This window comes from Lepisma saccharinum, chromosome 6, assembly GCF_977018435.1.
Source record: "Lepisma saccharinum chromosome 6, izLepSacc3.1, whole genome shotgun sequence".
In the NCBI taxonomy this organism is placed as follows: Eukaryota; Metazoa; Arthropoda; class Insecta; order Zygentoma; family Lepismatidae; genus Lepisma; species Lepisma saccharinum.
In genome coordinates this window covers 55,689,987-55,716,769 of record NC_139234.1, presented here as the reverse complement: position 1 = coordinate 55,716,769, position 26,783 = coordinate 55,689,987, and the positions used below count along the sequence as shown (strand labels likewise).

At 38.2% G+C, this 26,783-nt stretch overlaps 1 protein-coding gene across 5 annotated transcripts in view; it reads left to right on the top strand.

The window, feature by feature from the left end:
* Positions 1 to 26,783, top strand: part of LOC145988779 (uncharacterized) — a 361,818-nt gene that overhangs the window by 77,705 nt on the left and 257,330 nt on the right. Inside the window, exon 1 of one of the 5 annotated variants that reach the window (XM_083123961.1) lies at positions 14,543 to 14,942. The exons of the other annotated variants lie outside the window; for them this stretch is intronic. Within the exon in view, the coding sequence (XP_082980087.1) occupies positions 14,899 to 14,942 (44 nt within the window). The 5' untranslated portion in view covers positions 14,543 to 14,898. Of the gene's footprint in view, positions 1 to 14,542; positions 14,943 to 26,783 lie in introns of those variants that run through there. 5 annotated transcript variants of the gene reach the window in all.

Here is a 26,783-nt window from a genome sequence, read left to right as displayed (position 1 = left end):
TTATTAAGATTTTTCATAACATGCGCCATATACCGTTTTTCTAAGTATTTAAAATAAATACTTCTTTACATTCCTGGCTGCATAAGATGTAGTTCAAGCTTCGATGTTTTTCTCTAATAGACAATTATAGGCGAATATTTTAGAGTGTAATTTTACTCATTGCATTTGCCCCCTCCGCGCAGTCAAAATAGGGTGAAATTGGGCGCGTTTCATTTTTGGAAACGCTTCCCACATGCATTTGGATCACTGAGCTTGGATATTCATTTTGCATGTTTCCTCTGCTGGGTTGTCTGCGTTTTAAAGCCGAGGACAGGAATTCGCCATTCTTTCCGGATTTATGTGATGATTATGGCGTGACAAGGGAGTGCGTTGCTCATGTTTATGACATTCTCACGACTTCATTGTGCATGCTTTTTGTTTCTGGCTGCGGTTGTCGGTGCTAGAATCTGCGGAATATGTAGCGCGAATAGTGAGTCGGAGTGAACAACTTGCCACATGTACAGCCACCGGCGCAAGTGATAGTAACTAAGTTCGAGTCCTGATTCGAACGCCACTTTACTTCAAAGAAAGTTCCGAAAGATCAGTTTCCTTCTGACAACCATATGCCAAGTCCACATGGAGTAAATGAGATGTTGCCTATTCAGTTTCTTTAGATATTTCATAACGTGAAGTTGCGGTTATTTTTGATAGGTTGTATTAGGTTTTTTGTTTTATTTTTATTATTATTATTATTATTATTATTATTATTACGATGTGGAGACACTTCCGTTGCCTTGGGAGTGTAACATCGTCGTAGTTCGTGTTGGATGTCTAAACACTGCAGGTAAAAGTGACAACAGCGCTTCTCAGAAGAATAGGTGCTGGCTCCAAACCAGATAGGCGTCCGGTCGGCTTCCTCTCGAGCTATGTCAAAGACACCGAACTTTCGTTCGAATCAGGACTTGAACCATACAGGCAACTTGGGCGGAAAAAAGGGCAATTAACGTTGTGTATTTCAGGTCGTCTTCCTGTAAGGAGACGCATAGGTCCAACCAAACCTCTTTTTCCTGTAACAGTTCCGCATCTTAGTACAGGACAATTAGATAAAAAATAGAGGAAAAAATTCCAATTAGATGTAATTTGACGTATGGCGTCCAAGAGCAAGAGAACAAAACACACCAGGTGGCTAATAACTTGGATTATGTTCCTGTACCATAATACAATAAAATGGCATTGAGTGCAATATCAATTTATCCCCAGAAGAGGGAAGGGAAATTTTACTTGGTCGAATGTTGGAATGTGTAGAAATTGGTATTGTTGAAAAGTGGCATCAGTTTCTTCTCATCAAGAAATGCAAACATCTTTGAATATATTCTGTACATTGTAAATACAATCGGTGAAATATTGTAACGGCCTTGTCAATAATCGTGACAGTATGACGTATTTCTGAACATTTGTGGTTGACGACCAACCTTTATGTTAACCTCTGAGAAAAATGTCATAAGCTAGATAGAGGTTTTGGGTTATGAGAAAAAAGCAAAATGTGATAATGAAGGTATTGGTTTAATGAAAAAGGTAGTAATATTGAATGTAACTAGCTAAATTAATACTCATAATACTACTAATAGCACTACTACTACTATTAAGTAGTAGAGATCTACATAAATATAGTATTTATGAAAACATTAGAACGAAATTACTTTCTAGTCATTCGATTTTTATCAAATCCTAGGAGCATTTTTTTGTTTCTTTGTTACGAAATAATTGTCTGGTCAACGAGGTGAGACATTTCAAGGGTGAAGAAGATCCATAAATACAAGAAATATATTAAAATAAGTTGAAATAATCAAAGTATGGAACTCATCCAAGGAGCTGCAGTAATCTGGTCGGTAGAGCGTCTGACAAGTGACAATCACGCGGGAGATCCGGATTCGATTCCCGGAATTGGTTGGAATTTTTCCGGTTTTTTCCCCGCATAAATGTCCCCGATAATTCACATCTGGATTGTCTCCCTGTTCTTACCAATAAAACATTTTACAATAGTTAAGCTTATTGTCGTTTCAATAATTGTCTAGTCAACAAGGTGACACATTTTAAAGAGAAACATTCAAACGTGCTGCGGTAAACAATACAATGGGAAGGCGGACTGGTGACTGTATTCTTGTCCGCCTAGCCTTTGTCCATACATTATCCTCTTACAAAGAAGGAAATGAAAATAATTTTATTTCCTAGACAGTATACAAGATATGGTTACATAGAACGATTATTATTTTATGTATACGGATAAAAGTAGTCAAACTACTTTCGGAGAACAAAGAACAAAAGTACTTACAAAGAACCAAAAACTTTATTTAGTTAATTCTCATTGTTCACACACACAAAAAAAAATACATGTTCGTTGAACACTGGCGTACGTAGAGGGGTGGCCGATGGTGTTCCAGCCCCTACCGACATTTTGAGAAAATTAGAATTTTCAAATAAAAATCCGTTAAGAACTTTAAAAAATCAAAATGTGTAAATGCGAAACCTCTTTTAAAGAGAATCCCGATTACCATTTTTGTCTTTGAATACAATTTTAATAGACTGAAAAGCTCCAAAAATACGAAATATTTTATTATGCATCCAGCCATGTGCTATCCACATTTACTATTCCAGCGCCTCCCGAAAAAAAAATCCTGCGTACGGCAGTGTATTGAACATTGTTGCAACTGAGATACAAAAAAACTTTTTTTCTCTTTTAAATCAGTTACCCTAACCTAACCTCATAAACTCGTGATTATTTTCAAGGCATCACTCTGAAAGACGCCTGTTTTTGGAATGCTGTGCTTTTCTCCATGCTGCATGGAAATAATAATTCAAATTATTATTATTATTATTATTATTATTATTATTATTATTATTAGTAGTAGTAGTAGTAGTAGTAGTAGTAGAAGTAGTAATAGTAATATTATTGTCCCAGATCTTTGACTGTGAAAAATTGGCCATTTCATTTTTTTCCACAGCATTTTTCATAATATTTCACAAGTTCAAGGGGTGGGGTTGAACCCCGTAACCCCTCCCTTGCGTACGCCACTGCGCTGAAATGAAATGATGTGTGAAATATATAATTTTCAGGTGGACATTTATTTTCCAGGGGGGGCGTGGCCTTCCCTGGTCCCCTTCCGGACGTCCATGTCAGTATGACTTTACAGTTTTGCCCTTATTTTGGTGAATGCCGTCAACATTTCGCAACACTGAATTTGGTGGAAGCTTTCGCCAGTTCGCAACACTGAAGCGAATTCTCTGCAGTGGAAAGCTTTTGTGATCCTCCAGTGCAAGCAAGGGACTCTGATTTTCCTCCGTAAAGCCTTGTGCTCAGCCACTTCCACGAACTACATCCTTTTTCTTGCGGGCACCTTGGAAACCTGACCTCTGGCGTCCAAGAGCAAGGGAACAAAACACACACTGCGCATGCGCGAAAGGGTTGGATGCAAATAGTGGGCACCGACAGTGTTGCCAATCCAGTGTTTTTAGCATGAAGCGGAACATATCGTAATTCAAAAACGAGGAACTGGAATCGATACTTTTGCCCCTCTGTGTGGGCTGTGGGTTAGCAGAAGCGGCGAGTTTACGTTGAAGAAACCACTCTGTGATTCACGAAAGCTGTAAATGCGATGCCAAATAACGAAGCTTTATTCTGTTTATTAGTTATTATCAATGATTTTTGGATACAGGTTACCTGGTTCCGAAAAAATCCGTACCCAACAAGAACTGGGTACCCGGGTCAGGAACCGAAACCGAAGCATTCCGATTCAGAATCATTACATCATTCCTACAAGGGTGCAGGGGGTGACCCTTTGTGAACTGAAGACACCCAAATATGAAACTTTCTTCAACGTGGTACACTCTGGGCAGTACTTGGTTAAAAAGCGTGGCTCTGGCTGTACAGTCTGTCTGTGTTGTACAGTGTCTCTCAATAGTTTTAGGACAACGACATTTTAAACTAGGCAACCCAATTTACACAAGGCGTTGGTGGGTTGCGTGTAGAGTTAGGCTGAATTTCAGGGTTGCCACATGCACATTAGATATTTATAAAATACGCGAAAGAAAGATATCCAAATATTATTGCATAAAACTAGAAAAAAAATCAGTATTACATTTGTTGCAATACTCTCAGAAAGACACAACGTCGATTTTCTAGTATTTCATTGTTGATGAGTCTACACAAAGGAAAAGTGGGGAGAGGAAACGAAAGGGAACAAAGGAGAGGAAAAAAGAGAAAGCAAAAGGAGAAGAGGAAAAGTAAAGAAGGGAAGAAAATAGAGGAAGGAGGAAGTGGATAGGAGAAGTAATGAGTGGAAAGGAAAAATATGCGAGGAGAGATGAGGAAAATGGAGCAAAGAGGAGAGAAGAGAGGAAGGAAGGCGAGGTGATAGAAGAGGAGGAAAGGAGTTTGGAGAGGAGAGGAGGAGACGAGAAGAGGGAAGTGGAGAGTAGAGTAAAAGAGAGAAAGAGAGAAGAAGGAAAAGATGAGGAGAACAGTGCCGTGGAGTCGGAAATATAAGACAGGAGAGGAGATAAGAGGAGTGGAGAAGTGTGGGATGAAGACAAGTGGCGAGAAAAGTAGGGAAGGCGGTATGAGATAAAAATAGAGGAGAAGGACGGGAGAGAAGAAGGAGAAGGAGAAGTTAAGAACGGAAGGGACTGGAGACGAGAGGAGAGAAGGGGTAGTTGCAGAAAATACGTCTCGGCGTCAAGAACTGATGCATTGATAAAATTATCGACATGAAACATTCATTAACATTTTTTAATGTATTGGAGAATGTATTAGATCGGTGCGAAATTCCTTTTGGTCGAGTTCAGAGCAAGATAAAATCTTCCACGTAAGATCTTTGATTTTACCTGCGATTATACCACTAAAATCATGAATGTAATTTTCATATTTATAAGAATTATCCAATTTTTCTCCTCTTATCGGTTCGTTGAAATTGAGATTTTGTTATTTAACATTTCCCCTCCTCCCATCGTTAATTCCAAACTGAATCTTTCCGTTTCATACGGCGTGGACAATGAACGCAATGGGATATGTCTAAAACGTACGAAAAGTTTCTGCCACCGGAAGGGTTTGAACCTACGACCATCAGATTATCAATCCTTAACGGTAACCACTACCCCACAAACTTTCGCTCCTGAACACAGGTAGAAGGAGCTGACCAATGTGAAATGCAGATCCAACGCCCCTCCTACATGGCATGTGTAAAGAATACTTGTTTGTTACAAAGAAAACGAAGGTAATACGACTCGGCGAAAACATTTAATGGAGAATTGCACATGATGGAAACTTTTCAGTCGATATTTGTGAAGGTATCTTTGCATTGAACTCGAGTGGAAAAAGGGGTAATATTAGTGTGTCCTGAATTGCCACAAATATAAATGGTTATTTCATTAATATTTGTCAATGTCTTTGAAGCAGAACACAATTATCGTTAGAGTATCATAATTCAAGATCTGATACGTGAAAATATCCCTTTGAACGTGTGTCAATTCATTTATTTGTTTATTTTTTTTAAAGCAAATTCCAGATGTAGAACAATGTAACCACTTACAATACTACTAAAAATAATGTCACCTTGCTCTTGTTTAATGAAGGAGAATTAAATAAAAGAGAACACTTCGTAAGGAGGATCGAACCTGGGACCGCTAGCAGCCCATATCATTTCATTCAATTCTCAATTTCAGGACAGACAATCACAAACATCCATGCCCGAGTCGGGATTCGAACCCGAGACCCCCGGCGTCATAGCGCGATGTGCTAACCACTCCACCACGGGGGCCGACACCACTACACCACGCCCTTAGCTTGCGTTGAATCAACAATGTTTAAGTATTCTGTTCCTCCAATATTGTAAATGTCCTTGGATATACATGTAGTTGAATTTTACTTTAATTTTGATTTTTTTTTTTTTTTGTATAATAGTATAGCACATATCTTCGAGAATATATTTTGGAAGTGATGAAGAAAAACAAGAATATTGGTAGTTGTTGTGAAAATGCTAGTTACTTCTTCTAACTTATTATGTTGATTGGACATTATTAATGAAAAATATCTTGAGTCTTGAACATTGCAGGGCGATGTTCTCTTCTTGTGATACTGCAACATACGAAATGCTTGTTTTCTGACGCACGTTTCGTGTCCAGAACAGTCTTATGAAATGTATTTGCTGTTACGTATGGTAACAGGAAATAATTACAGCGGTTGCAAAAACGTTTGTGAACTGCCAAATGTGCGAGACGTTATACGTAAACAGGCGGAAAATTGTATTCATAAAATCACATCACATTTGACAGTGTTAGTCAATAGAGAGTCGTGGAACAGTGTGTTAAGGTGTTGGATTAAATCCTTCTTATTTTACTATTTCGAAGAAAAACAATTTTTAAGGTAGAACAACAGTTGTTCCGTTTGCTCTTTATTTCTTATAAATTCTTACACATTCCTTTAATTGATTTAAATAATAAATAAAAGTATTGCTTGCTTTTCTGTCATTCGCCTAGACAGTGGAATTATGCGTGAAAAGTTCCTGAAAGCTCAGATTGGTTAAACCGTTTATTGACAATCGTGAACTTTTCGTTTAATAGATAATATTTTGTTTTATACGACGGGAGAACATTGGTTGAATTTCCTTTCTTGCTCTTTTGAGATAATATATATATACTTCTACAGTAGGAATCACATTCGGGAAAGGTTAAAAAAATGACTTGGTATTCAAAGGCAGATAAGCTTGGTAGCCTAGCTTGTTCGCGTTCATGAGTCACGCTTCACAAGGTCGCTTGTTATCGCAAAACATTGTGGGTCGATGCACAGCGTCTACACCCAGCAAATTACAAGTGACCAGAGTCGAATTTTAAAGACAACCTGAAGAATAATAGATTTCATCAGAGGCGGCTAGGTGGGCACTAGCTCAACATGCAATAAGTAATGATTCCTGCAAACAAAAATGCTTATTGAATGAGTATTGGGATAGTAATACGTGCTTTCTTGTGTAACATGTAAGATACTTATTGGGATTACCGCGTAGTAGGGCAACCGATCCATGAAAAACAAAATAAAATTGAATGGTTGGTTTAATATAGATAAATATGTTTTTTATTAATTTTTCCTCATTCCCTTGTTTTTCTTATTTTAATAATAACAATAACGGATGGCTCAACAGCTCTCGAAGGGCCTTGGCCTATCTCCCGACTGCCAGTCTTCCTCCCACAATCCTTCCTAGTGATCTTCAACCAGATGGAGTGACGTGGGGTCAGCACGTCGAACCCTCAACCATTATGGGTTATTCACCTGCTGTTTACAATTTCGTTCCTGTTCGGCACGAGCGGGACCCTACTTCTGGTTTTGAAAGAGTAACATGGATTATAAATATGTAAGGGTAAATATCTTGCAGAAAAGACGACAATCATTGCGTGGCTGTTGGTTGCAATATGAGGTCCAGAACGAATAATTTTTCTCAAGTATCTGTGAATCTTTTGTCGATAGACCAGATACGAAAACTCAGTGGATTCAGGCAGTAATGCAAAAAAACTGTGAACCACGACATGAGAAAGTAGGCCCTAGACACGTCACTTCATCGCCGTTAAATAAACCCAATGAAATATTTAAGTGTTTTTAAATTATAATTTTCTAACGCACATATGTTGGCATAACAAATTTAAAAGATGTAAATTTTTACAACCATGCATGTTTTTATCTGTGGAAGAAAGAACAATTAAGAGAGCTGTGTTCTAGTGATACACAATGTCGAAAACTTATCCATTCTGATATAATCAGAGTACATTTCAGTTTTTTTTGTTTTAAGTACACGTTATGCACAGTAAGACTATTCGGGACTCAACCTAGAGTTTAAGCCACATTGTGCCTCCACCAGATATCGAATGTAAAAATTGATCTGTGGTTTTATTAATGAGAAATAAAATGTGCACTTTATAACTATTAGGCTAAGCAGAATATCTTTGTTTTTCATGGGTGTATTTAATCTTCCTTTTACCTTTAAGAATTTATTATTATTTACTTCTTTTTTAATATAAAAAGTCTGTTACTTAATTTATAAGCGAATCAACTTTCTTGTTTAATGTATATACCAACGAAACCATTGGTTCGATACCCGGTCGAGGCACATAGTGGTTCGGATTGCACTTAAACTGTAGGTCCAGTCCCGATTAGCCTTACTGTGCACAAAGTGGACTAAAACATCAACTAAAAAAAACAACAAAAAAAAACGAAACCATTGGTAGAGGATCAACATTGTCTCAGTAAAGATTTCTATTGTTCCATAAATCTTCATACAATGGCTCCGGGAACTGGTCAGTGGGGGGGTGGGGAGAAAGAGAGAGAGAGAGACAGGAGAGGTGGTGGAATTTCTTCGAGGTATCTTTAATTCTCTGTCACTTAAAAATGTCAAGTGATCCATTTTGTATCCGCTCCTTTTTAACAAAGTAAGCTCGAAGACAATCTCTATTCCACTAGCTTATATTGGAAACTTGGTCAAACCGGAAGTTCTTTTATCGCCTTCGATAATCGAATTGTCTGATCGACTATTTTTTGTTTACGCAGGAACATCCCCCATAGGAGATTTACGAGACCGGGTTACGCTACTCACTCGTAGCTCCCCAATTTCCTCACGATGGTGGGTTGCCACCGGTCGTATACACAGGCCGAGAACCCAGAGACTAAACCCAGGCGGACACGAACACATGCCGTCCCGCAGTCGGAGTCCAAAGCACAGCGCCTTAGACCGCACGATCACGGAGGAGGACTTTTCTTATTTTACTTTTGGCTAGTCGCGAGGATGAGGATGAATAATAATAAAATAATATATAAACAAAATGACTATTTACACTAAACTTCTTATCAAGGCCAAAATAGTTTGTAACTGTGAAACTACCCCCTGAATGCAAATTGACAACATTGAGTAAGAATTGAATGTGTGGCACACATTTAACTGTGCCCTGTTCCAGCATGTCTGGAGCAAATTCGCGCAAATCGGAAGAGAAGGGGAAAGAGGGGAAGGGGGGTCGAGTGGACAGAGCGAGGCAGTACACGCTGCTGGAAAGGCTGGTAACTGCAGTGGATCTCCTCCCTCCACGCAATCCCGTTTCTCTCATGTGTTCATCGCTGCTCAGATACTTGTTTTGTTCACCTGCTCCAGAGATAAGTGGGACAGAGTGTAGTTCGCATACATGTAGCAAGTAAGGCAACTTATCTCAGAATGAAAATTCCACAGAGTTTTCAAACGTTTGTTTCAGCAATGATGACTGGACACGGATCACATATAATCCCTTGCCAAAATCTAGTGGTCTAAAATCATTTGAAAACTTGAATGTATCTCTTTACAGATACCAAGTTATAAGGAACTATTTCGTAGATGTTCATGTACCGTTATAAAATTACAAATAAAATATATTCACAACCTTAGATATACTAATACGAAGAAAGAAATTCAGAGTAAGATTTCAAATGCATGTGTATAAAGTAATTATAGAAGTACAGAGCAATATGAGAGTATTGATTTTTTTTCAGGATAACGTTTAAAATATTCAGGCGACCGAATAATTAAGGACGTAGTGTATTGGTTAGAGTTCTTGAGAGCATTGTAAGCTGTCCTAGGTTCGATCCTCCTTACGAAGTGTTCTTTCTTTTTCTTTTTAAAAATATTTCTCCTTCTATTAAACAAGAGCAAGGTGACATTATTTGTAATAATAGTGTATAGTGGCTAGATTGTCCTAAAACTGGAATTTACTAAAAAAAAATAAACAAATAAATGAATTGACACACGTTCAAAGGGATATTTTCACGTATCAGATCTTGAATTATGATACTCTAACGATAATTGTGTTCTGCTTCAAAGACATTGACAAATATTAATGAAATAACCATTTATATTTGTGGCAATTCAGGACACACTAATATTACCCCTTTTTCCACTCGAGTTCAATGCAAAGATACCTTCACAAATATCGACTGAAAAGTTTCCATCATGTGCAATTCTCCATTAAATGTTTTCGCCGAGTCGTATTACCTTCGTTTTCTTTGTAACAAACAAGTATTCTTTACACATGCCATGTAGGAGGGGCGTTGGATCTGCATTTCACATTGGTCAGCTCCTTCTACCTGTGTTCAGGAGCGAAAGTTTGTGGGGTAGTGGTTACCGTTAAGGATTGATAATCTGATGGTCGTAGGTTGAAACCCTTCCGGTGGCAGAAACTTTTCGTACGTTTTAGACATATCCCATTGCGTTCATTGTCCACGCCGTATGAAACGGAAAGATTCAGTTTGGAATTAACGATGGGAGGAGGGGAAATGTTAAATAACAAAATCTCAATTTCAACGAACCAATTAGAGGAGAAAAATTGGATAATTCTTATAAATATGAAAATTACATTCATGATTTTAGTGGTATAATCGCAGGTAAAATCAAAGATCTTACGTGGAAGATTTTATCTTGCTCTGAACTCGGCCAAAAGGAATTTCGCACCGATCTAATACATTCTCCAATACATTAAAAAATGTTAATGAATGTTTCATGTCGATAATTTTATCAATGCATCAGTTCTTGACGCCGAGACGTATTTTCTGCAACTACCCCTTCTCTCCTCTCGTCTCCAGTCCCTTCCGTTCTTAACTTCTCCTTCTCCTTCTTCTCTCCCGTCCTTCTCCTCTATTTTTATCTCATACCGCCTTCCCTACTTTTCTCGCCACTTGTCTTCATCCCACACTTCTCCACTCCTCTTATCTCCTCTCCTGTCTTATATTTCCGACTCCACGGCACTGTTCTCCTCATCTTTTCCTTCTTCTCTCTTTCTCTCTTTTACTCTACTCTCCACTTCCCTCTTCTCGTCTCCTCCTCTCCTCTCCAAACTCCTTTCCTCCTCTTCTATCACCTCGCTTTCCTTCCTCTCTTCTCTCCTCTTTGCTCCATTTTCCTCATCTCTCCTCGCATATTTTTCCTTTCCACTCATTACTTCTCCTATCCACTTCCTCTTTCCTCTATTTTCTTCCCTTCTTTACTTTTCCTCTTCTCCTTTTGCTTTCTCTTTTTTCCTCTCCTTTGTTCCCTTTCGTTTCCTCTCCCCACTTTTCCTTTGTGTAGACTCATCAACAATGAAATACTAGAAAATCGACGTTGTGTCTTTCTGAGAGTATTGCAACAAATGTAATACTGATTTTTTTTCTAGTTTTATGCAATAATATTTGGATATCTTTCTTTCGCGTATTTTATAAATATCTAATGTGCATGTGGCAACCCTGAAATTGAGCCTAACTCTACATGCAACCCACCAACGCCTTGTGTAAATTGGGTTGCCTAGTTTAAAATGTCGTTGTCCTAAAACTTTTGAGAGACACTGTACAGCCAGTACGATCCTCTGTGTGACTTGTGTACTGTCCGTATATGTTTGTGACTGTCCTTTCACCAATTTCATCTTATCACCATTCACCCCCCCCTCTTCGCGATTAGCCGAAAAGTGGCAGAAAAGCGAAGCAAATCAATCAATCAATGACCATGCTTTGTTTCCCGGAAAGTTCTTTCCTATGGCAGCTTGACTTCACTGAAGGTAGGAACTCACTCCGGTTCTAAGGTCCACTTTATGCACAGATAGGCTAATCGGGACTGGGTCTACAGATTAAGGTGGAACCCGACGCACTATGTGCTCTCAGCGGATATCGAACCCAGGATCCCTTGATTACAAGGCGGCGACGTTACCACTACACCATGCAGCACCTACAAAATTTTTAAGCTTTCTTAATATTTTACGTGACTGTTCCTCTTTTTACGTCCGTTTAGGAGGATGTATTGTACAGTCAAAGGCACTTCTGGAACAATCCCATTAACTTTCAATGGAATCATTACAACTCAGAAGTGTCCGTGAGACCGTGACTGTTCTTAATTCTCAACTTAAGAATTCAATAATGAATCCTTTAAAGATACGTACGTCAAGTATGGCGTAGTTGCTGTATTAATTTATATTGAATAAAAATGTTTTAAAACAGAAGTCTTGCTTCTTTTTTCCAAAGAATGACATTGGATTGTTGTGGATTTTTGATTTTTGAAATTATTCTCTACTACATCTTAAAGTACTACCTTTTGTTTTATAGCAGCTTTTATTCACGAACTTCCGCTTTTCTTTTTTTATCTTGGCCACGAAATTTAATGATAAAAAAAAAAAATATTTCCATTCAAGACACATACTGTATGTATTTATTTCCAGCATTCGGTATTTATTATTAGGTAAATCACAAAGTTAAAAAAAGAATCTGAATGTGGGAAAATAAATGTCTAAATATTAAAAATAAAATAAACAATTCCGTCTAGACTATTTTAGAACAAAGTGTACTTACAAAACACTCAACATCAGCCGCCCCTGCCCTGGTTGCGTTGTTTTAAAATTTCATTTGGCAACACTGCGTATTTTTCCATGCTGTCTTCCTTCACCTGCTCTGACTGCTTGACTGACTGTTGTGGGGAGGGAGGATGAATATTTTAAAGGGGTGACTGCGCTTTACTCTGCGGCGTATAGAAGAAGCAGGACCAACAAGTGCTTTGTTGTCGATGGTCTCTGCAGACTGATCAATTCCTGAGCCCCTTTTGTGTCCGAGAAAGGTAGGAATGACGCTGGGAAAATAAATAAATCGCAACGTAAATCCGTGCGTAGGTAAAGCGAAGGAGGGAGGGAGGGAGAAGCAGTTGTTGTCTTCCGTTGGACACTGAAAGGGAATCTGTGGAGTTGCCAGCTTCACGAGACGTCCAACAGGTGCTTGTGTCATTCCCTTATTGATCACTGTTGTGATGCGCATCACGGTCACAACTGTGATTCTGCAGTACATTGACATTTTCCTTATGCGGCTGCATACTCCTGTGCCGATGTAAATATGACAAACCTCACAATCACACTAGCACACTTTTATTTTTTAATGCTGGTAGACCAGCGATAACGCCAGAGGGGAATAGGTGTCGAATGCCTTCCTGGTCAACAATTCTGGCCCAACGGCAAACAAGAAAAACCTAGACAAATGGATGTTATTTTAACAGTAATATGCATTTGTGTGTGGTATGTATCTAGGGGTCGTATATTACTCTAGACCATCACTGGATTGATCATGGTAGCTGGCAGATCTTTGAAAAACTGCCTTAAAAATGAGGATGTGCGTATTTCAATACACACATTCTATAGTTCGGGAAACGAAGGCAAAAAATGGGGGTTGTCGGAAATAATTACGAGATAATTGTCAACAAGAATTAATTGAAGTTACTGCTGCATATTGTAAAATCATGTAGCAATTTATTTATTTATTTATTTGTCTCTTGTTTATTTGTGGCGGAGATTAAGGCTCATGCCTTATGTTATTTTGATAGCAGATATTAAGTAAACACATATCTGCAATAAATGTACACTTTAACACTTAAAGTATTTAAAAAATAAGGCCATCATTTTTCGTCATTAAAACCACAATTACATGACATGGTCATGTTTTTTTGAAGGAAGGTGGAAAATAGGATGACCAGGGTAGAAATAGAAGGGGCGCTTCAGCGTGAATTGTAAGGCGCGCCAAAAATCAACACGCCCGGGTGAAATTTTTTATCTTGAACCGCCTTTCCTTGTCCCCAGTTTTGGCACCCAATCGCCGCTACTGCATAGGAGCATCCCCATGATCGACCCAACATCCCTTAGCTAACATTTTCCACTTCTAGCACTGATTAACAGCGGCATGCCCAAGAATATTTTACAAGGTATATTGGAACAAACGTTTTATAGCTTCTTTTTGCATTTAGTAGCCAGTGTATATTTCACTGTTTTCCCATGAATCCGATATTTTTTTAAGGTTTGAGTTAAAGGGGAAGGATTTATATTATCCTCAAGACCAACCTGTGTGAACACTGAACAGTCAGTCCTATTCACAGAATGCCGACCGTGTCCGAAATACATAGAGTTGTGATGCTTCGGTAAAAAATCTTCGGGTTTAGGAATGGTAGAGTTAATTTTATAGACAGATAAACTTGTTTTGCAGTTCTATTCCACAGCGAAGAAGAATAATCTCGTTGCAAAGAGACACACCTGCATTTCAGGCTATGACGTACAGTGGGATGCATAAGCATTACCAAGTAAGTTGTCCATCACCATATTCATTCACTTTATTTTTACCCAATGGGAGCTTCAAGAATTGAAACAAAACGCCAGACAAGCTGCTGACAGCCTGTGCAACAGTATACGTAGAATGCAAGATCAAAAATAATGAAAGTAGTCATTGATAATTTGCCGAGTAATTCTTGTGCATCTCACTGTACATGTTATTCTTGTAACAAAAAAAAATCTTCCCATAACAGAAAACACGGTGAAAAATTGCGCAGTAGCATTAAATAGTTGAAACCTGTGATCGAGAAATCACAAGTTTCCCATCACCATTCCGTTTCTGTGGAGCCGAAGATTTGGCAACGCTGGAAAAGATCAAGACAACCGTCAGCGTCACTGTTCTTCTCCTTCCCCACCCTCCCCTCCTTGTTATTCCGGCAAAAGACCTCGTGCACCAGAAGAATCGTGCACGAACACGAACGCGCAAGGTTCGTGCTTTGTTCGGTTGTCGGAGTCACTTTTGCAAGTGGTATTTTTTTTCTGGTGATAATCCCGAGGAATTATTTTCAGAGAAAAAGGATAATTCCAGTGATGTTGTTCGTGGGAGTGTTAAAACCTGTAGGATGGTGTGAAGTGGCTCTTTGAAGATGATGGTCGGTGGTGCCATGGCGTCCTGTTGAGTGAGGGAGGGCGCGCATGGAGTTTCAACAGGTGTTTTGGCGGTGGTGGTTTTAACCCAGCGTATTTTTTTGGTCGTGTGAAGTTGTGGTTGTGCATCACGAAGGAACATAAGGGAAGAGCAGAAAAGCTCGTGGTGGAATGAATGCTGTTCGTGTACGCACAAGTAACGAGGAAGAATGCCGGTGAGTGATATTTTTTTCTGAAGTTTTTATTGTGTTCTTTCAGTGGCGTGGCCAGGATTTTCCAAAAGGGGATGTGTCTAATACTTGTGATAGCCCCCCCCCCCCCAACGGGAGTATTATAACCTCCACCAACAAACCCCATGACGTTGGCGTAGGGGTAACGTCGTCGCCTAGTAATCAAGGGCTCCCGGGTTCGATACCCGGTGGAGGCACAGTGGATCGGATTTCACTTTAAGCTGTAGGTCCATTCCCGATTAGCCTATTTATGCATAAAGTGGACTTAAAATAACAACAATTCAATTCAACGACCCCACTTTTTGCTTTCTCTGTACTCCAAAATGTGCAGTGGCGTGGTCAGTATGGTGATGGCACCTCAAATATACCCCCCTCATGTTAAAGCCACATCTGTAACAAATATTTCCCACTCGATGATAAAGTAAGAATGCAATGGTATGATTACTGACAACACAAGCGAGTATCGCGAAATTGACTGTACAAGATGTTATAAATAATTATATAAGTATTTGTTATTGCTGGCTAAAAAAAACGAGTAATACATGAATAAATCGACACAATTGTAAAGTTTCTCATTTCGTCATTCTCACCTTAAATCCATGCACAAGAGATGGGGTTGATGAACTCCTCCTATTAATTTGTATTCAGAGAGAGGCAAGGGGGACGGGACGGTACTTATCAATACCCTCTGGAAAACGAGTGCTAATTTTTTTGACCTTGTAATTTTTACGTTGGAAAGTAAAATAAATGTTGATCCTTTTTCAAATAAAGGATTGACATTGTTTCGAAGTGCATATTCCTTGTCTTCCCTGAGAAAATGTTGTTTGCCCCCCGAAAAAAATTCTGGTGCGCCCGTGATTCATATATAGTAAATAAAAATCCAAATTTGAATTTTACTCTTAAAAATGCACTGTAGAACAGTAAAGTAACAAATACACGTGTTGCAAAGTGCAATTGCAGTTCGTGTGTGAATGATAATAATAAGAAAATAGAGACCAACAATTGAACAACTTTATTAGTTTCTGTCAATAATAACAATAACGTTATTCATCCCCTCTCAAAAGAGAAACAATTTCCTTGTGAATGTATGCATTTCTTGTGTACATGTGAATCTAGTAATGAATGGTATCCTTTCCCCCAGGGGTGTGTCGAGAATTTTCCATCTGCACAGTTTGAGGATAAATTGAGAGCAAAATGACGATACATTGGCCCTTTGTGAAAAATTTTAGGGGGATGCTGTAGAAATGTGGGGGGAGTGTATAAATTACTGCCTCCCCCAAAGTAAAAAAATTACTTCGCACACTGTTGATCAGAAAGTTTTTGTTTCGACGTCATGTGATGGACACTTCCATGATTCCATTTCAGTAACCGTACAGGGTTTAAATTATTATAAGGAACTGATAATTACAAGTAGCACTGCTGCAGGTTTGTCACAATAATGTTATAATGTCAAGTTCAAACTCTGTTGGGAATAGAGCACTGGTTGTTTTGGAAAGTAAATCCATTGCCTGCGTGCCCCACCGTGGAAAAAGTCCTGCGAACATCCATGTCATGTGGAACTTTGCTTAGATTCGTGGCTTCTAAATATGCTGTGATTTTTTATATTTTTTAAAACTTTTTTTTATTTTAGAATGCGCTGGTCACTCACAGAGATGTGGCCTGGTGCTAATTGATGCCCATCAAGCATCAACAATATGACCAGAATTATGGACACGCAAGTTTTAGTATTAATTTTTGTTCAGATTTTTATCCATAGGTGCTCGCCCATATCTTATCTCTTTGTTCCTTGTATTTTACTTCTTTTATGTTGCTTCTCCTCGCCTCTAGGTTAATCGCGACGGCAAGGTTGACTAATATATTGGTTATAAACAAACGAGAGTACAAACACAATGGAACCATAGAGGAATTTATATCTATATCTAATTATAAATTTCTCTATGATATAACTCTCTTATCATTACCGGCCGATATTGGTCCAGGACTCGCCTTTGTGGCCAGAACTGCCAGTTTGCCACTTCGACGCGATGCCCACTGCCTCTTGCCTCTTATATGTTTTGGTCACATTACAGTATCTTGGGTCGTTTTCAATGGATTCCCGGTAAAGGGCCCCTTTGTAGATGGAAATCCGAGAATAAAGATATGTAAGCCCCCATCCCCCCCGTCGCTTAAATCTGGATATGAAGTTCTAATAAGTATAATACATCAATAAATTATTGGAAGTTGAAGACGTTTGTGCATGGTTTCTCATTTGTACCAAAGGTCACTTCCCCAAGCGGATGTGTATTCAGCCTCTTATCACAGACCGTGAACGGTGATTTTTGGCAAGACCTCGTTGGTGGATATGCAGTTAGTAAAATACGAGGATGATGATCGAGGTGTGTCAGTTTATTAGCAATTTTTCAGTTTTTTATATTCTACACCTTTTGGAGCGACCATCGTTTCGCCACTCTCTGGTTTCGCCGTGAGAGAAATATTTTTTTTGTTATCCCGACGGTGGTGAACCTGCGTGAACCCGTGACACAACTGGTCCGATGGGCAAACCGCTACCTTATATTTTAATTTCCTTTGAACTGTATATCCTCCCCCATTTCTATTGCTATTCGAAATAATTATATTGAATAAAATTAACGTAGGAAGCCCGAAAATTCGTCTTGTAATCAACTGTCCGTGGATTCGTTCTCGCTGGTACGTACATTACACAGTAGTCCGGATCCCACTTTAAACTGTGGGCCAAGTCCCGAGTAGTATGAGCATATTGCACTTATAACTAATCTCGATAAACTTTTTGGATACGCGAAAAGACTGTAAAATTTGCTGCTGGTGGTTAACACCTTGATGGTATTCAAATTAACAATAAAATGTGGTGGTGGTTGTAAAAGTTAATAACACTTTGGGAGTTTGAGGCATGTATGGTAATCCATTAATGTAACTGAGAGCCACAAATTGGGTAGAATCTTCGCCCCCCGACTTACGTACTGTATATTCGATTATCCGCCTCTGACTCTTCAGACCACTTCAGCACCACCATTTACGTTTTTCCATCGTGTGAATGATGTGCGTGTGTGAGCATAAATGCAAAGCAACAACGTCTCTTATACATCACTTTCGCAATTTCCTTCGCAGCTTATGGGCAAAATGTGCAGAATATGTAATTCGTGCGAAACATACGTATATTTCGCAGTAGGAAGTAAGTTTGTGTAGAAGTAAAGTCCGACGAATCACGGAACGTGTTAGTCAGCAGTACCGAGAAGTTGTGATTCAGCAGAATTTGAGGAGAAACTTTGCACACGGCTCTGGATCTTTGTATACTTTGTCACCAGGAATGTAGGGGGAGAGCAATTAGCTGTTGAGAGAACAAATGGAAACAGCCGACTTTGAAACTGGACATGTGTAGTTGGCATTTAATGCAATTTCCTGCTTGGAATATAGTTTCTTCTCTTTGTACAAGGACGCTTTTCTAGGTTCATAGTTTTGATTGCTGGCAATGGGCTATCGCTTACATTTGATAATTTGCACAAAGTTGTCATTGTAACTCTGGGTCAGTAAGTATGTGAAAATATCCCAGCATATGGTAGTGATGTTTGACCTGTATGCTTTCAAATTTCATACTTTGTACTTGTTTATCTTCTGTTTTATTGTTGTTACATAAATTATTCACCCCATGAAGCAAGTAAGAAGCCATATGAGAAAAAACAATCCATCAATTATAAATTTATATTATGTTATTTTTGTTTTAAAAAACCCCATGGCCCGACAGCCCTCAAAAGAGCCTGGGCCTATCTCCCGGCTGCCAGTCTCCCTCCCACAATCCTATAATCTTCAACGGGTAATGTGGTGACGTGTGGTTAGCACGTCGAACCTCCAGCCGTTGTAGGAGATTTCCTATTTTTGTTTCAGGACATGGAAATTTTAGGTCATAACTGTATTTGTATTTCCATATAAATCCTTGCCAGAGCCATTGTTTTTCCAAGAATAGCCAAATCTAAGGAAAAGAAAAAATGTTATAGCATTTCACCCTTTTTAAGGAAAGGAAGAGTTCCAACACACACACACACACAGAGAGAGAGAGAGAGAGAGAGAGAGAGAAATTATACCAAAGTAACTCATTTCAGTAGTTCAGTAGTAGCGAGCTAAACTGTCCCTAGTGGAAAACAAAAAGATCCCTTGTGGCTTTTTTCCTCTCGTGGCAGTCGTTCGTTTCCTCTGTTTAGGAGCTTGTGTAAGACAATCAGGAATTCGTAGGAGGCCTTTCTTATTAGAGCCATAAAACCCAGCGTTCTAGTAGATGAACCTCACCTGGTCGCTGGCCATTAATCAGCGAACTTTTCTCAAGGAAATTCTCATGAATTTTAAGTCCTCCTTGAAGAATCCTCCTGACTGTGCGCAGTCAAATGTGGACATTTTAATATTTTCTTCAGTGAGGTACAATTTGTTTTTTAAGTTTGTTCCAAGGAAGGAACACAAATCATCGAGAAATATGGCTAGAAGAGGGGGAAATAAAGTGAAATAGTAAGAGGGAATTTTTGATAATGGGAAGAAAATCAGACACACACGGAGAAAAATATAAAATAGTAGTAAGGAAGAAAAGAGTCCTTCAGCGTGGAGCTCTGTATTAATAACATATCTGATTAAAAGATATTAATTATGAGCGCCACTTGCAGTATGCATTTCGCCACGCACGAAACAAAAGAAAGCGACAGTACATTACGGTAACCACACTGGCCGCGAACTGAGAAACAAGGATGTTAATTTCAACGGTCAATATCCCTCCACTTGACATTTAAAATGTTTACATTCGTTTCTTCGAGGGACAATTGTTTATGTTACAGAACTGTAACGCGACCTCTGAAAATAGGATTATGATGTAAGAAGTTATTTAAACCTTCTTTCACTAAATAAGCAAGTAAAAGGACTTCGCATGTTGTTTTATTTTGCTATTATCACAATATTAAGGAATTTTAATAGTCCCTAATCTTTGTCACTTCTAGACTTGCGTGCCCTAGGATAGCCTAGTGGTAAATCCCCCCATGGAGAACACGCAATGTGCGAATAATGGGTATAGAGCAATGTGAAACGAAATGGAATGTTGGAGAAAGAGACATGTATTGAGTAAGGACATAATAATGTGGAAATAAGAAAAATCGAGGAAAGGGAAAGTTGGATGGACGGAGAAATCAAGACTTCAATTGAAGGAAATAATAATAAAAAAAGGAACATGGGAGCAAAATAAAAGAACGTAGACAAGGGTGATGGTGTTTTTATTCTGACATGCCAGGTCGCAACTAGAGGGAAGAGTGATGGCGGTCGTTCATGCATCATGGAAAGGAGTTGTGGAGTTGGGTACAGAGGATCGAGCAGGCAATGCGCTGTAGCAGAAACGTGTTTTGTGTGAAATCCTGCTTGTCGAACAGGACGAGTTGCTAACCTATCTTTTTTATTATTATTTCTTCTCGTAATAGCTGCAGAGACTTGCAAGGTTACGTCAGGGTTGGGGAAAGCGGAGTTTATCCAGTGTGAATAGGGAATCTGTTGGGAATAGACTGTTGCTGGTAGTACGTATAGGGGCTTCTTGGTAGGAGTTCTAAGTTTCTCCAATCTGAAATTGATTCAGTAATTTAAATAACTACTTGTACTGCTACCACTACCACGTACTACAACAACAGTTACTATCACCATTACCACCGATACTGTCTCCACTACACAAGTGCAACCACCACCACAGTGTCTGCTACATTTACTTCTAGTACTGCCGCCATTACCACTCTTTCCAACTTTTACTGCTCCCACCACCAACATTGTGTACTAAGGGAACTACTACTATTATCAAAGGTGCCAACTTAAAATAAATTGGGAGAGGGCAGGTTGGCATAACCAACACTTTATATATGTAAATATATAATATATCTGCCCCTCTACGTGAAATTGAGGGGGGTGGGGGCAGGAAGTGCGTTTTCTTAAGCTGATTAATTTCCTGCCACGAATATTTTGACCACCCCTCGTATTTTAAAGTTGAACTGGATTCTGATAAATAGTTAAAAATTTTACTTTATATAACACAAGGAAACTTCTGAGAGCAGGGTCGAAAATTTTCTATTTGTGGGGTGGAGGCGTTACTTCCTCTATTATTACGCAAATTTTAAAATACGAACATTTGCTTTCTTGGAGGGAGCGGGTAGCCTACCACCAGTAATTTGTGGCATCTTGGTTTTCTAGCCGTACAAGATTAATCGTGAGAATTAGGGAAATGATAATTAGATCGTCGCGATTAGTCAAAAGTGGCAGAAAAGCTACGCTAATTAACAAAATTCATATCAAATAATAATTAGATTAGATTGATGAAGGATAAAATATAGACCATTGTCCATGCCCAGAAAAGTTTAAATGCATGCATACAAATTTTATTGAACTTTTTTGTCAGTTCATGCACTAACTTTCTTTTTGACTTATGAAGGATTTACAAAGTGACAAAATAGTGCATTTTTTAAAATATGGTTAAAGTTGTAGAAATTATCTGTATTAATGATGTATTTTTCTATTTTTACTTTGATATAATACCAACGTACTACACAATCTTTCTTCTTTTTTTGTTATAATGGTGCAATAACTAAATACTACGAGTATCGTGACGTTTTCCATGCCCTTTTAATCAAGGGTCTATGGAAGAAAATAAAATTCAAATTCAAATTGGACACAATTTCCTTACGCGCCCTTAACTTTACAATCTGTAAGATAACGGCTTTACACATTCTGGTGTTTCGTACGTACCTCCGGGACAGTTTCTTGCAGAGAACGATGCGGCAACACTGCGTAAAGTCGAAGTATGTGTATGTGCCTTGCATAAGCACTGTCATTGCTCTCGGACACGCCTGTTGCTTCGTGTTTACTTAGGAATGGATGTAAGTGATTTATCCACCGACTAACCAACACACACATCTAGTGCCCGCGTGTTTATACAACTGCACTTTGCTAATTGATTGTCGCATTAATTAACTTGACTGTTATTTCATTGGAGGATTCCGCCTTGTCTTCGCGTTGCAAGTTGTTTGCCAAATTCCACTGCAGACGAGTTGTGTGCTTTGGAGCAAGATTGGTGAGGCTTTGTTGCTTTATGTACTTTGAGGCTGTAAATACCATCGTGGAAAACTGCTTGTATTTGCTGAAGTTGTAACTTCACAATTCAATTCGCATTGGAATGTTCGAAATTAGATGTCTGGAAAATGTGACTGCATTTTTTTAATTTTTTTTTTTTGTTTTGGTCGTTGTTCTTGGCGACTAAGGAAAATCTGGTCCATATAAATAGGAAGTTATATCTTGATTCTTTCAAAAGCAACGGACTATTTGTTATTTTCAGATTATATTCTGAAGTAATTATTCGAGAATGGGCAATTTCATTTATATTTCTTTGGCGAATCAATTGTATACCCTGATTGATTCATCCCCGCGCGGGGTTGCTAGTCCCCCATCGGGCGCCTCCCTAGGTGGCAGATAAGGGAACGCCCTCCAGATATGGAGGGTACCGGGTAACCGGGGCGGACCAAAACTAGCAAAAGAAGGGCGGACCAGGCTCAAGAGCTGTGGTGAAAGCAACTGGTCTAAGGGACAGAAACCCGAATCAAATTACATGAGGAGATGGCCCCATAGCCTTGGTAGGCGACCACCTAGGGGAGTAAACTCCAACCTCACCTCGTAAAAAAGCAACTTGTTAAGAAACCTACACATCAGCCTCGGATAAGAATAGGAAACACAGATGACGAACCAGGCAAGAATAAAGTATATGATTGGTCCATAGCAACATTGAACGTCCGAACAATGTTAATACCAGGTAAAATGCAAGAAGTAGCCAATGAAATCACACAATGAAAAATTGATATTGTAGCACTGCAAGAGATCAGATGGCAAGGGCATGGTAAAATAGACAAAAAAGAATACAGTGTATACTATAGCGGAACAACAGTGAAAACAGGACAATGTGGAACAGGGTTTATAATAACAAAAAAACTAAGAGAAAGAGTTTTATCATTCGAACCAATTAATGAGAGGTAAATTCCAAAATATTAGTATACTGTCAGTACATGCTCCAACTAATGAAAAATATGTAGAAAAAGAACACTTCTATGATCAACTAGAAAGAACAATAGAAAATATAGCAAAATATGATATATTAATAATTGCAGGTGATTACAACGCAAAAATAGGAGTGAGAAATAGTGGCACAGATATAATTGGTAACCATTCCCTACACAAAAGCAGTAATGAAAATGGCTTACTTCTAACACAATTCGCAATAAGAAATAGGTTGGTAGTTAAAAGCACCTACTTTCGACATAAGAAGATACATTTGGGCACATGGAAAAAGCCAAAGAGGACCAAATTGTGATTCAGACTATTTTCTTGTTAAAATTAAACTAAGAGCAAGATTAAGCAATAACCCAACCAAACAGAACATACGAAGAACAAAATGGAACTATACAAAACTTGACAATCAAGAAAATAAGATTAATTGCCAAACATCAATTAAAAATAAGTTACAACGAAATACTCAAGAAGAAACAATAGAAGGGAAGGAGAAAAGAATCAAGAAAGTGTTAACAGAAGCTGCAGAAGAAGTAATAGGCAAAGAGAAAACAACAAGGAAGAAAGAGTGGTTTGATAAAGAATGTCAGCAAATAATTAACGAAAAAAATGCTGCAAGAATGAAGATGCTGCAAAGAGAAACAAGAAGTAATTGTAACAAATACAAAGAACTAAGGCAACAGGCAAATAATGTATGTAAGAAAAAGAAAAATAATGGATAAGAAAGAATATCCAAGAAATAGAAAAACTTAGTCGATAGACAGAGATTAAAAAGTTATATGCAGCAATAAAGAGAATAAATAAGGGATATCAACCCAAAGAGATAGGATGTAAAAGGAGAGATGGGAAGATAATAGGATACAAAGAAAGCGTACTAGAAAGATGGACAGGACACTTCCAAGAACAACTATACAATGAAATGTATAGAGAAAAACAAACGCAAGATAACAACGAACAAAACACAGAAGGAACACCAACAAGAGAAGAAGTTGAGAAGATAATAAAATATCTAAAAAACAATAAATTACGAGGAGAAGATGAAATAACAGCAGAAATACTAAAATATTCTGGACCAAATATGATAGAAGAAATATACAAGCTGATAAAACAAATCTGGCAAGGAGAACACACACCAGAAGCATGGAATAATGGAATATTGTGCACAATACACAAGAAAGGTGACAAAACAGAATGTAGTAATTATAGAGGTATCATGTTACTTAATACAACTTACAAAATATTGACTAGCATTATACATAGAAGATTAACAGCAATAACAGAAAATATAATAGGAGAATACCAAGCAGGCTTTAGACAAGGAAGAAGCACCATAGATCAATTATTCACAATAAGACAAATAATGGAAAAACATTATGAACATAATACAAATCTCTACATGTTATTCATAGACTTTTGTAGTGCTTTTGATAGTATTAAAAGGTATAAATTAATGCAAACTATGACAGAATTACAAATACCTAAGAAATTGATTAGATTAACAAACATGACACTGCAACGCACATATTTCAAGGTCAAAATATGGAGCGATATGGGTGAACTAACAGAATATAACACAGGAGTAAAACAAGGAGATGGACTATCTACATGCTTATGTAACATAGCACTACATGGAATAATAAGCAAAATAGACAAATGAGGAACAATATTTACGAAACTTAGCCAAATTAACACATATGCCGACGACGTACTTATAATATCCAGAACAGAAAAATAATTATAGAGAACATATAGAATATTAGAAGAAGAAGCAAATAAAATTGGGTTACAGACAAACATGAACAAAACCAAATTCATACTACTGACACCAAAGCAAGGTAAAAAACGTTACCACCAATTTACAATAGACGGCAAGAAATTCGAAGCAGTAACTAACTTCAAGTATCTTGGAATGACGATAAATGAAAAAAAATAATAATCATGATACAATTAGAGAAAGAATAAACGCAGGGAACAAAGTATATTATGACAATATGCAATTACTAAAAAGCAAGTTCATTAGCAGATATACAAACTATTGATTTACAAAACACTTATAAGGCTTTAATAACTTATGGTGCTGAGGTATTGACAATGAGGATAGAAGACGAACAACAATTAAGGAAAATAGAAAGAAGAATAATCAGAAAAATATATGGACCAATCAAGGGTGGAGATTTTTGGAGAAGTCGAAACAATGAAGAGATAAATTCCATCTTAAAACAAAAGGATATAGTAAGATTTATTAAAGCCAGAAGAATTAGTTGGATGGGTCACATAGAACATATGAATAAGGATAGAATGCCGCGAAGAATCATGTATGAGAGAATGTATTCCATAAGAAGAGGCAAACCAAAACTAAGATGGCGGGATAGTGTCGTACGAGATCTACAAAGAATGAGTGTCCATGGATGGAGGGAATGGATATTGGACCGAGATGCTTGGAGGCTGCTAGTACAGGAGGCCAAACCTCACCCAGAGCTGTAGAGCCAGTTGATAGGGAAAGGTAAGGTAAGATTGATTCATCACGACTGTTAATGTGATTGAATTATAGGCGTGCGCAGACCCTCTGATTAAGGGGGACAAAAGTCTTGATGAAAGTTCAATCGGAGAAAGAAAAACCTCATTTCATCTCACTGTTTTATTGTATTGATGGGCATAGAACAGGGACGTATACAGTGTGTGTCCGGACCCACCGAAAATCACTACATTAGAAGAATTCAAACTTCCGTGCCACTTGTTTGCCCCCCCCCCCATCCTCCTTTATTTCCCCTCTTTGTGGTTCAGAGACTATTTTACAAATAAACATGGTTTCGTACATCAGATTAACAACAACTACACATAATTTATTAATTTCCAAAAGTTGCCCCCCATACCTTTTGCCACATTTTGTCCCGTACTATGGAGTCTTAATGCTGATGCTAAGCCTTGCCCCCTCTGCACTTTTGTCACCCAATCGCCGCTACTGACTTCCAATGTATAGGCAATTTATTCTGTAAACACACAGAGGTAACACAACTAACGAATAAAGAACGAAGTTATATTGGTCAATTTAATAGGAAAATAATGGACCTTCCTCCTCCTCCGTAGTTGCTTGGAATTTTCACCGCCTTGAAAATACTTATTTAAAAAAACAACAAAAAAAACATGATATTGATTAATACCGATGATAAAATTCCTCTACATTAAATTTCTAAGTGAGAGAATTAGGGGGTCAACTGCCCCCTCTTGCCCTCCTGTGCGCACGCATATGGATTGAATTCAAGAGATAACACCTTTAGCCTGGATTATAATCCTTGACCTCTGGATTCTTACACCAACCAGTTTGTATTCCTTACAGTATCAAACATTGAAGCATGCCTAACGCCAGGTTTTGATGGTTGTACGGACCAAAATATTTTACCTTATAAAAATAGTTATGGAATGCGAACAAAGTAATATTCGCATTTTATCATTTGCATACCTTTTTATAAAATCTTAGAAATGTGTTTCTTGTATGCATTACTTTTGACATCTTGACCTTTTGCCATTGAATTGCATCTAGCACCTAAATTTTATTCATAAATTGCCAAATGATGCTAAAATATGGAAGTCTCTTTTCAAATCCTAATTCACGCATCGGTCGTGAAAAAATTATGATTAACTATGGCCCTACATGTTAATTCGGGGTTTGCTCATCATTTCGCACGTTTATTTCAAGGTTTCCACTATTGGCGGTTATCATCAAGCAATCTCTAAGCACTCCGCGAATAATTA